This window comes from Argiope bruennichi, chromosome 10, assembly GCF_947563725.1.
Source record: "Argiope bruennichi chromosome 10, qqArgBrue1.1, whole genome shotgun sequence".
Taxonomy (NCBI): domain Eukaryota; kingdom Metazoa; phylum Arthropoda; class Arachnida; order Araneae; family Araneidae; genus Argiope; species Argiope bruennichi.
The window spans coordinates 52,705,869-52,718,108 of NC_079160.1; the positions used below are offsets into that span (position 1 = coordinate 52,705,869).

At 30.9% G+C, this 12,240-nt stretch overlaps 1 protein-coding gene across 1 annotated transcript in view; it reads left to right on the forward strand.

The window, feature by feature from the left end:
* Window positions 1–12,240, forward strand: part of LOC129988892 (uncharacterized) — a 77,077-nt gene that overhangs the window by 63,805 nt on the left and 1,032 nt on the right. The window contains exon 4 of the mRNA XM_056097176.1: window positions 965–1,082. Coding sequence (XP_055953151.1) covers window positions 965–1,082 — 118 coding nt within the window. The remainder of the gene's footprint in view (window positions 1–964; window positions 1,083–12,240) is intronic.

Genomic DNA, 12,240 nt, shown 5'->3' on the forward strand with positions numbered 1-12,240 from the left:
TTTAGAATTCAACTTTACAAAAATGGCAGTACAGCATTATATCTAGCATGCATACACTCACCCCATGAATAGCTCACATGGACACATGCACTCATGGACTCCGTGGATAGCTAAAATTATCTCTTAATCGAGTCTCCTTAATCGATATCCTGAAATAGAGTTGCATGCTATTTCAGGTAGAATGAAATCTTTTTCTCCTAATAAATGTTATTTGTTCTGAAGAATATCATATTAATCAAAATGAAAATATCAGTCATCAAAACGATTATTTTAGGGAAGAAAAATAATTAATTTTTTCATACGAGAGATTTATCACCAGTGAAAAAAAAAATGCTTTTTGATTTCGCCCTTTGAATAACCTATTCTAATATGTGAATTATCTAAGGAATTTGTAATGCAAGACTCATTCAAACATCCGTCCGAGGAATGAAAAAGTTTTAAGCAAATAAATTTGTCATCTAATATCCAAACAAATTTCGCAGATCGAAGCAAAAAAATTTGGTTTATTTACGATGAAAGTAAAGGAACACCTTACAAATTGGCACTTTTTCTCTATGGGGGTCGCATAAAGAATTTAATTTCGTAATCTTTCATCGTCAAACTCTACAGAAACCATTATGTTTTTATACAATTACCTCCTTTATATAATGAAATTTGGAAATTGAAAATATAACTCCATATTCAATATTTAAGAAAATAAACGTTTGTTTCACTGTTTTGAAGCACCCTGTATATTGATGAGATCAAAAGATTTTAGGCTTATAAATTTCATAAACATAGAAATAAATGAATGAATATTAAATTTCGGGATTTATTATTATTATCAAAAATAGGACTACAAATTTTGGATCAAAAACAAATGAAGATTTGGTTAACTCAAGTTGACCAATGTAGGAAGTATTACTTGAGAAGAAATATTTTGTTTTGTTTTCAATCGTCTGATGAACTTATATGTATTTTACAGGATCCCTGCCTGCAGATTGTCAACAAATACTGTATGGCGGATGAACAATGCACATGTGCTGGGAGAGACGTGCTGCGATGCCACCACGGAAAGTGTATTAGTTATCATACGAATAATGGTATGTTGAACCTTGTAATTCTAATTATTATTTGGATGCAATTAAATTTAATTATATTATCTGGTTTTAAAGTAACACGAAAGCTATCGTAATTTTGAAATTAGGCAGATAACGAGGACAACTCTAGATACGGCACCTCCTTCATGACTTATCTACCTTACCGGCGGAAAAACGCTCATGAAGTCAAATTTAACGTTAATCAGTTTAATTTAGTTATATTAACATCCCGTTTTAAAGCAACACGAGGACTATTTTAGGACGAACCTCATAATTTTTAACCGTGGTCAGAGGATGAGGATGACACTTGACTTGGCACCCCCTTCTCTAAACTTCCCCTAATCTCCCTGAAAGAATTTGGCTCCGATGGACTGAGAGTGCACTTGAGCCACTTACACGACGGTTCTTTGGTGGAATCGGGTCTCCAATCTGGAACCTTCTGGCCTCGAAGCTAAGGCCGGACAACCAGTTCACTGCTGTCCAATGTTAACCAGATCCACATGCATGGAATGTGTTTTAGTGAAACCAGATTCCTAAAGTTGAACCTCTCGAATCTAGAACCGAATTCTTTCCTCCAAGTCACAGTGACTTTATTTAGATATAGCTATTTCATTAGGAACTAAGTTAATCTAGTTAAACATATTAAGATATGTCTATTTCCTCAAAATATTACACAACAGTCCGAATGACATATGCAAAGTTAATTTGTTGTTCACAATTAATTTACTGTGCAGCGAGTTGACTAATTAAATTTTATGGTCCAGTTTAGAATAATAGATATATTTATGAAATAGTACATAGTTTCTGATTGCGTAACTTTGTTCATTTAAGTTTAATTGAAATATCGCTTATTATATTTTTATTATTATTATTGGCGTATTTAATTAAATCTGTTTTGATGATCTTTCGTTTACAGCATTTGTGTGTGGACTAATATTCTATTACATTTTCCGCGTCTGATTTTTATTCAATTTTCCGTTTTCAATTTTTTAAAGTAACAGCTTATACGAATTAGAAAATAAAACATTGCATGGAAAATTTAGTATATGCGCCTTTATCAAGCTTGGAAATTTTTTAATAATCTCTAAATGAGAAACTTAAATGTTTCTTTAAAAAATATTTTTATTTCTTTGTGACAGAATGGCTTATAGAACATGGCGAAAATTCATGTATTATTTAATTCTTTTAATAATTTAGCCGAATAAAGCAATTGAAATATTAAAAGACTTTTTATAGAACAATCCTCCTACTCTGAATTCTTAATGTGCAATTATGTCTCAATACACTCTACAGAAGCCTTCAACTAAATTCTGTAACACGATAGCAAGCAATTAAAAAGGGAAAAAAGTGCCTCCAGTAGTAATCTAATCTAGGGTTCCCAAACTGTAGGTCGAGATATCATCAATTTTTAATGGGTTGCAACAAGATCTTGAATGTATAGATATCTTTACACAATTTACGAAAGTGTAATGGTGGCTTAAAATATTCATCAAACCACATTGTAGCAACACGAGGAAAAGCAGCACAATACACAAACTAGCGACTTGTGTCGAATGAAAAGAAATGACGAAAGTAAATATTTTTTTCAACGTGTAAATGACTTATGCGATAAATCGGCTCTTTTGCATATGATACTACGCGTGTCAGGTCGCTTGTTGCTCTAATCTGCGAAGTCACTTAAATTTATGCTTACATGCAATACCTCAGACTCTACCTTATCTTTTCGCTATGAATGTTCAGTTAAGGTTGTATGCTTATCAGTATCGAAGTAATTCATTATCATTTGTCCTTTCGGTTTGTAATCCTGTGAACATTTATTAAATTTAATCATAAATGTTTTTTCTTCACAAAAGTTAAGGACCATAAAATTTTCTCCAGATAGAACTTGTGCTATTCGTTTCTGAAAAAAAAAATAATTTTAACGAGAATGGGTTTTTCGCTATAAATTCGATGTTCTAAAATGTAGGTCACAGTGTTTAGAAGTTCATGAACCCCTAATCTAATTTAATGTCACCACTTCATTGCATTACAAAGTGCGATTTCCACCACTTAGGTCGCAGTTTAGGCAGCTGCTTCGGGCCACTGGACTAGGTAGAGAATGTAAGCAAGGTGATGTTTGCTTTAGCTTTGTTGAGAAATAAAAAAATGTGTAAAAATTACCATTTCCATTTATTGTAATAAGTTAGAATAGTTAAACATTGTTTTAAATATAATTGATCAAATTCTCATATGTTTCATTAAATTCGCTTAGTTATTAAAGCATTTATAAAACCGAGCATTTCTGTGGGAATTTCTGCCACACAGTTATGAATCATAATAAATAAATAAAAACATATTCACTTTTATAAATTTGCTAAAATAAAAATTTAATTTATAATAAATCATCAATGTAAAAATACTCCGAAGTGTAAACCTGAATTGTTTATTAAAAGAAGAATCGTATTGTGTGCATTAGGTGCATCTAGGGCAGTAAAATGCCCAAAATCCACTATTGGCGTTTTTTAGTTTTATTTCGTATTTTCTCGTTTTTATGAAACAAAAGAAAAGCATTTCAGAAATTTGTAAGAAAGGCTTATTATCCCTTAACTGGGGACGTGCGGTCTGTGAGACCGCTAGCGATGGATTTTCTGTCACCCCTATTCTATTTTTAGCTCAATTGAATGGATTGACCCTGTAGCTTCCAGTTATATGACCTTGAATACACGTGCACTTTTTCAACGGATTTCAGCAGATGATTTTTAAAATAATTCAGTTATTTCTTCGAGCGCGGTCTCTAAGACCGCATCTCCCTGTTAGTGTCCCAGTGATAAACAAGGCTTAGCTAATGGCGCTAAAACTTGGGCCCCGAAATATCATCCAGTTTACTGATCCTATTATGAAGCAGTGCTCCAGACACTTTTAAATGAAGAATAAACTGATTTTAGTGATAAGGAAAATTGTACAGAAGAGTTTTTCGATGAAAGTTCGCATTCAACTGATTTTGATATGTATGTTCAAACATAATCAATTTTTCTAGTGATAATGTATTTTGAAAAATTTATAAAATATATTAATATACTAAGAGATATATATACAGAATTTATAGATTGATTTTTATACTAGTTCTTAACCTGTATGTTTAAAATGACCTAGAAAACCGTGCTATGAAAGTCAGACAAACCAATAAAAAAAGGACCAATTTTTCACATTGTCATTTTTTTTATTTTTCATATAATTGTTCAATTTTACGTTATATTGTCTTCTATATACCTTCATATACTGTAAAAATAAATATGGTTTAAAAAATAAAAAGTAATATTCTTTTTCAAGAATATTATTTATTGTAACATGTAATTTGAGAAGAAAATGTATGTTCCAACGCATTTGCTTTTTTTCAATGATAATATATTTCGGAAAATTTCTAAAACATGCCTATATATCAAGAAAAATATCTGCAAAATATATTGGCAGTTTTTCGTACTAATACATTCATTAGAAAATTTAATTTTAGTGAAATGAAATGCGGTCTCGTAGACCGCACCTCCCCAGTTAAGGGTTAAATGACCGCCTTCAGTTTTAACCCGTAACTGGAGACATGAATTCTCACACTCGGCCAGAGACATGAATCAAAATGACTCCATTGTTATTTTTCTTTTTTTTGTCTTTTGCAAGCAGCATTGGAATTTATTTTGAGAACAGAATATATTCTAAAAATCATATAGTTACCAAAAATATTAAAAATGTCAAATGTTATAATATTAAATATTGGAAATATATTATAAGAAAACCGAAACAATCTTTTCATGAATATTGACGTCGTTTAGATATTACGGAATTACATTAGTTTTAATAACTATTAGAATTTTAAAAACAAAAATAAAGAACACAACATTTTAAAATACTATTTTAAGAATATTTCTTTATTCTTTTTTGCATTGGTCAAATTAAAAGCAGTTTCAGAGACACGGAGTCAATAACTCCATAAATAAAAACAAAATTTTGAAAAAGAATAACTGGTTATACGCACGTGTTCATGCTTAAACTTTTGCCAACATATTGCTGAAAGAACAACTTGAAGGTACTGAGGAGATGATTGTATTCAAGGACAAAATACCACGTGATAACAGAGCTAATAAACAACACGGAGTCATTTTGATTCAGGTCTCCAGTTACGGGTTAAGACTATTTGAAGTTTTTTTTTTTTTTAATTAAATAAAATGACTGCTTTAAAAGATCTAGTCGGATTGATATAACATTTAGCAAAAAATATCTGAAGTGAAGAGATAAAATTTTGGATGGTTCATTCAGTAGAATCGCAGAGTGATCTTAAATTGATAACTTATTCGCATTACGGACATCTCCTGAATTATTTTTTTAAAAAAGTATGAAATTAAAATACTAATTTTAGAAGCAACCAGAAAAGGTTAATTGATACTTTTAAAAGTATCAATCAACCTTTTGAGACTAATTAATTTTACTAATGAAAATATAGAAACATTGATTAAAAATTTTAATGAAGGGCTTAATATGATTTATTCAATTAATAAAAAGGAAGCACACAGACCAATTAAAAATCACTCCCTGGTGGAATAACAAATTTGAAATTAAGCGCAGTAGGGTAAAAGGTTCACAAAGATGTCATCAAAAGGCAGAGATCTTAACAGAATACAAAGAGAAATTATAGCAAAACGTGAATTAGCAAAAATATTTTTAAAGAATGATAGGACAGGTAAAAAGGTTCTGTTCCAGAAGATATTTAGAAAAAAAATTATCTTAAAGAATAACACATAAAAAATTGTTAACAATATTATTAAGGATAATAAATCACGCCACAATATAGAAAAAAAAAATTAAGAAAGAAGACGGACAAGGAACAGAAATGGTTGAAGAAAGCAGGAGCTATATAATTTGTAATCAGTTTCCCAAAATAGGAGATCTTGAGTTAATTGAATATCCCCAATTTAAAGACAGTGTAGTTCCACAATTTATGACTTGGAATGGAGACTATTAATGAAATGAATCTATACGGTGAGCCATGTTTTGATGGTTGGTTCGGTGATTTTATTGAAGAAATCTTCGTTACTAATAAAGAAATGGTTTGCTGAACTAATGAATTGGTGCTTAACAAATGGATACTTTTCTTGGGCCTTGAAACTAACTAAAGTGTTCTTAATATCCAAGAAAGGTAAAGACTTAAATAACTACAAGTCTTATAAATCTATTTGTCTTCTCCTTGTTTTTGTTTTTTTAGGTTGGAGGGGTGGGGGTTTCTTGACAAGTTAATGATATACAGATTTATGTATTTCTTCGAAATTAATAATATATTGAATAAAAACCAATATGGATTTAGAAAAAAAAGAAGGGAACTACTCAGACACTTGAAGCAATGATAAACTTTGTATCCAAAGTTAAGCACAAACTAATAACGTAAATGATCTCCCTGAATACTGAGAATGCATTAAATGCCATTCGATACCAAGATATAAAATACTAGGTATGATATATTTAGGACACACCGACATAGGATATTTGGAAAGGAACTACTTAGTCAATGTAGAACTTCAGAAGAAACTGTGGCCCTTATAATAAAAGACTGCTCTAAATGAGATAATTTGAAAAGTAACTGACCTTTCGGCTGGCAATTACAAAATTTGAAAAATCTTATTCGAAAAAAAAACCGTGTATAAATATTATTGCTCAATTTTTATCAAAAGAAATTGAGTGACTTTATTGCATTATTTTGTTTCTGTTTAACTTTTTTGCGTATTTTATAACTATTATTGTATTGTAACTTCTATTGTATAACTGTTTTTGTTGAATTGTTAGGGCGTTGTTTCTATTGTTGTTATGTTTGTCTAACCAAATATTTCCAGAAAAGCGGGTGACTTTTATGTTGATGAGGTTTAGTGACTGTTGCTCTATTTGAGAATTTATGTTGGTTTTCGATTTTCAATATCGATACGTCGCTTGTGTCTTTCTGCTGGGTTTTAGTTCAGTTTAGTTATATTGATGCCCCGTTTTTAAAGAAACATTAGAGCTATTTTGGATGGATCTCGTAATTTTGGATAGCGGTCAGATGACGGGGACGACACATGAGCTGGCATCCCCTCTCAAAATTTCCACACCACACCAGTAGGAGTACGTTCGGCCCAGATGGATTTAACATGCACCAGACTCGCTTACACGACAGTTCTTCAGTGGAATCAGGTCTTGAGTCTAAAACCCTCCGGTTCCGAAGGCGAGACCGGTAAAAGTGAATTTTAGTCTGCCCCCTGCTGCGCCGACAATGCCAAGTCGCCAATGAAGATGGTGGACAAAATAAACAAATATTTCCGTGGAACAGTTACGATTACCATTTCCCGCCATATAATTAGGATTTTTTACTGATAAGTATTGTTTTTTTTTTTCCAGAATTTTTGAACTTAAAAAAAAAGACCCTACGGCTTCGCTAGCAGCGGGAGCTGGAACCTGGTAGCTTCGCTGGCACATTGAACATAAGGACTGTGTGGATAACAGGAATAGTACATAACCAAAAGAAAAGAAAGAACGGAGAAAGAAGCAATCGGAACATTCTCCATACAAAATTTCAAACAATATATATATATATATATATATATATTTCACTCACCCTTCATTGAAATACTGTCTTCCATTTCATTTACTTGACATCCATTTTGCAATATTGCCGACATAACAAATAATGAAGTGAACCAACCGTTAGAACACAAAAAGAATTACGAGAATTTCGAAGAATTCCATTCCAGCTGTCTTTTAAAGTGAGAATGCAGACGATTTCGTAAATTAAGAATTCAGACGATTTTTTAAAGCGCATACTGACAATTAAAAAATGGAAAAGAATAAATATTTTCTGTTCGCATTCACATTAAAAAAAAAAGAAAGAAGAAAATAACTTTTAATTATAACTTTCTTTATTTAATAAACTTTTCATTATAATAAAGAACAAAATTAAAATCTTTAATCGATACTTTTTTAATATTTTTAATTTAACATTTTTCATAATATAGTTGTAGTTCATGAACAACTCAACCATTGCAAAAAGTAGTAAACAAAACAGCATTAGGGTTACTAGAAGAGCGTTCCGATGGGTTGCAATATTGGCGACAAACTCGGGAGCACACTATTCTTCACTTAATCCGCGAGACCTTACCACCAAGCCACCGCGGCCCCTTTCTACTAGGTAAGATTGCTTTGTGGAGATGTCATGTAGTGCCCTGTTTGGCCTATGGCTTATTTTATCTTATTACATGAAATGAGTAATTAAAGACCACACTGAAATTAATGTAAAATTTGACACAGCATTTTACGGCATTTAAGCAAAGATTTTAATGGCAGTAGTTCTTAAATTATATGACTCCTCGAGAATATTTGACAGTTGGTCCTCTGATAAACTGACGAATTAAAAGTCATCTCATCTCGATGAGATTGCGTGATTTTCTATTTAATTACTAGCCGCCTTTGTAGACTAACTTTGTAGTTAGCTACGATTGTCAGCTGATATTTTTTAAAAACAATCACTAAATTACCTTTTACGTCATTTGTACTTGATGCTCTTCTCATCAAAGTATTTTTAAGCTTCAAATTTTAATAAATACAGTATTTTAGTGGCCTTACATTATTCTGTAAACCATGCTATGCCTCCCAAATCTGCTGGCATCTAATCTAAAATTTGAGCTTTAATTTGAAACGGGAAGTGATTAAATTTCATTTAATCCAATTCCTTCCTTCCTAAATCGAGCCATGTTGATATATAAAATAAAGAAAGTAGAATTATTCAGTTTCGAAATTCTGCCCGTACTGCAGAAAATATTCCATACTTTATGTAATATCTCAGAGGATAATCTGAATACTCATGATATGCACGAGTGCTCAGATTTTTAGTTTCAGAGTCCCGCGCATGAGGGTTTTTTTTTTTTTTTCACTTTTTAAATTAGTGAAGGAAACAGTATATGAATTTTGTTACTTTTCCCCCCTTCGACTGAAATTAAAATAATACAGAATTACAATTTTATTTACCACACCTGATTTCATGCACCTTTGCTAGATTTTTGTTATCGCTTTTACATTTATGCGAATGCACAGATCGATAGACAGTCAACTTTTTGACAGATTTGATTAAAAATTTTGCATGGATGACGAGTTATCTGAACTTTAAATGATAAAATTATGTACTAAATTTTATCTATCAAGCTTTTATACTTTATCATATACGTAGTATATAGAAAGTATAGCAATCGTCAAAAGATTCGAACTCCAGATTTTGACGAATCTCCACTTTTTGATTCTCCCTAAGTCCGGAAAACACATTTCTGGAAAATGTCCGCCTGTCTGTCTATTTGTGACAAAGATAACTCAAAAACGCCATGACTTAAATACATCAAATTTGATATGTAATTTTGTGACTACAAGCGTAGTTTTACGTCAATTTTTTTTTTTTTTAATCGGTTGGGAAAAACGCACCTAAAACAAATTCGATTTTCAGACACTATTAAGCGCATGCCAAGGATTAATCGCCAAATAATTCGTGAAGAATGACACGATAGATTCAGTAAAAATTCTACCTTCACGCCAATGGTTAATATTTCGTAACTATTGTACGCCAATGCTATGCAAGGTGTTCTCTGGAATAATAACTTTATTAGAGTGTATGCGAGCAAGTTTTGGAAAAACCATTCCATTATATTTTTATAATATAATATATTTATCCATTATATTCCATTATATTTTATAACCATTATATTTTTCAGCCTTCATATTCACATGTATTCGGACAGAGAAGCAAACGGAAAAACTACCTATGCATGCATTCTATTAAAAGTTTTCTGGAACTATTCTATGCTCTGTTTCACCCTAACTTCGCAGTAGTGTATATTCTAGGCATGCCGAATCGCAGTCGTCGTCAGGGGAACAGGGTTACTTTAAAGTACAATGTTACTAGAAATGCAGATCGCTGGCGAAACTTTATCTCGCAAATTTTTCGCCAAATAGTAAATATTTATTTACTTTATCATATTATCACTTTATCGGAGAATTAATTGTTTCCTTATTTTCATTATTTTTTCAATATTATTGACACATTATTTTAATAAATCATTAAAGTTATTTCCTTTCGTTTCACCGTTTCTCAAAAGAAAACAATATATTTTTCAATATTCTGTAAAACGTAGTTCGGCTAATGTTTTTAGAAAAGATATCTGTATCATCGTTCACATCTTTTAAAACTTTATCTAATGTTGGGATCTCATTTCTGCGAAAAAAATACATGGATTTTTCGTCAAATACAGAATAATGTAAAATCATCATATTTTACAAGACCTGAATGTTTATCTACTGAGCCTGGTCGCTTCTTTCTAGGGGTACTTAAAGGATGCCTTTATTTCTTTTTTCAAAAGGAAAACTGTTCACTGCGAAACACCTGTAAGATGCGAAACTTTATCAACGATTTGATTGATAGAATCTTAAGGGTTTTCTCGGAGTCGAGAATAAACATTTAATATGTTTTTACATGTTGCACTTTTTGTTGGTTTCACTCTTCTTGAAGGTGTGCACAGCGTAGTCGGTGAAAACACTTTCTCTTTTTCAAACATTTTAGAAGTTAATAGAAATGACGAATCGAATAAATATTCACTAAACAAAACTAATAACTACTAATGCGATAAATAGTATCAAAAATATCAGCTGCTAAAAAAGCGAGAATAAAAAAGTACGAAAGATGATAATGGTTGCGAACTGAATGAAGTTGAGTTGGCGGAGACGTAAAAGAAAAGCGCGCCAAATATTGACCTTGAAGACCGGTTCTAGCCAAAGTGGGATTCAGTATGTCAATCTTTTAGTTTTATTCGTTCGCTTTATTTACAAAATACTTAACATATAAGCACTTCTAACTTGAGAATAATTTTAAATACATATTGATAAAAAAGGATTTCTGTAATTATTCTGTAATTTCTGTATAATATTATTTGATAAATTTCTGCGCATTTTAACTATTTTAAAGTCAGAATTGATGGGGAACTCTTTCCCAACGCGGAGCGTCACATTTTCTACCTTTTACAATACTGCCAAGTTAGGGTGAAACAGAGTATAGTATCAAAGTTTCGAGTCTTGAAGTTATCTGTAAAATTAATCTAAAATAATCATTTAACTTTTCATAAGCCAATTTTAGTCGCAGAATTATTATTGTTTTTTTTTTATTTCAGATTTGATATTGTCAAGAATATTTTCTAAATATGATTGATAGGTCCGAAGGATTGTAAAAAAAAAGTTAGATTCATAACTTTTTGAGAAATTTATTTATTGACTCAAACAACATAATTTAATTTGTGCCATCTTTAAAATATTTTTCTAATTATAACTTTATGTTTCTACGGTTTAGAAATTAGCTATTGGACTAAACAATTAGCTAATTTCTAAAACATTAAAGATATTTATTAGTATTGAAAAAAAAAATGCTTTCAATAGCAGTATTAAGAATTATATTTTATGCTGTTTGAGAAATAAATATACAGCTGAAAAAATTACCAAGTCTAAATTTTATACAGTCCTTAACCATATTTAGTAAAATATTTTTTATACATTAATATTTTAAAGGGGGAGGGAGATCTTTTTTCTTTCTACAACTAAATTGATCGAGTCGAGTTATAAAGTTTGGGATATCATTATTTTAAGTAATTAAGAGAATTCTCAAACAAGAACTACTGTTTTTTGGCAGATTGTTAACCAGGCAGTCACTGAAATTATCCAAAATAATAATAATAATTCAAAACTTCATAACTGGGTCAGTGCTTGTCAAGGAAAAATTGAACTTTTTTTGTTTAAATATCAAGAATATTATTGACATTATGCCCAAGGAAATATAATTTTTCAGCAGCACATTTATTGAATTAAATAATATACAATTTTTTACATAATTTAAATAAATTTCTTAAATGGAAGCATATGCGTATCTAATGATTTTTAAATTGTCCATTAGTGATATATATATATATATATATATTGTTACGGAAGTCGGGGTTCTTTCGATTTGTTAGTCGATGAAGAAACAGTCTTTTAGTAACGAACGACGACTTTTATTAAACACGAAGAAAAGAATACGCAGACTACAAATATACAGCCAAGACGAACACACAGCAGCAAACTACAACGAACAGTAGCCCACAGATAGTAA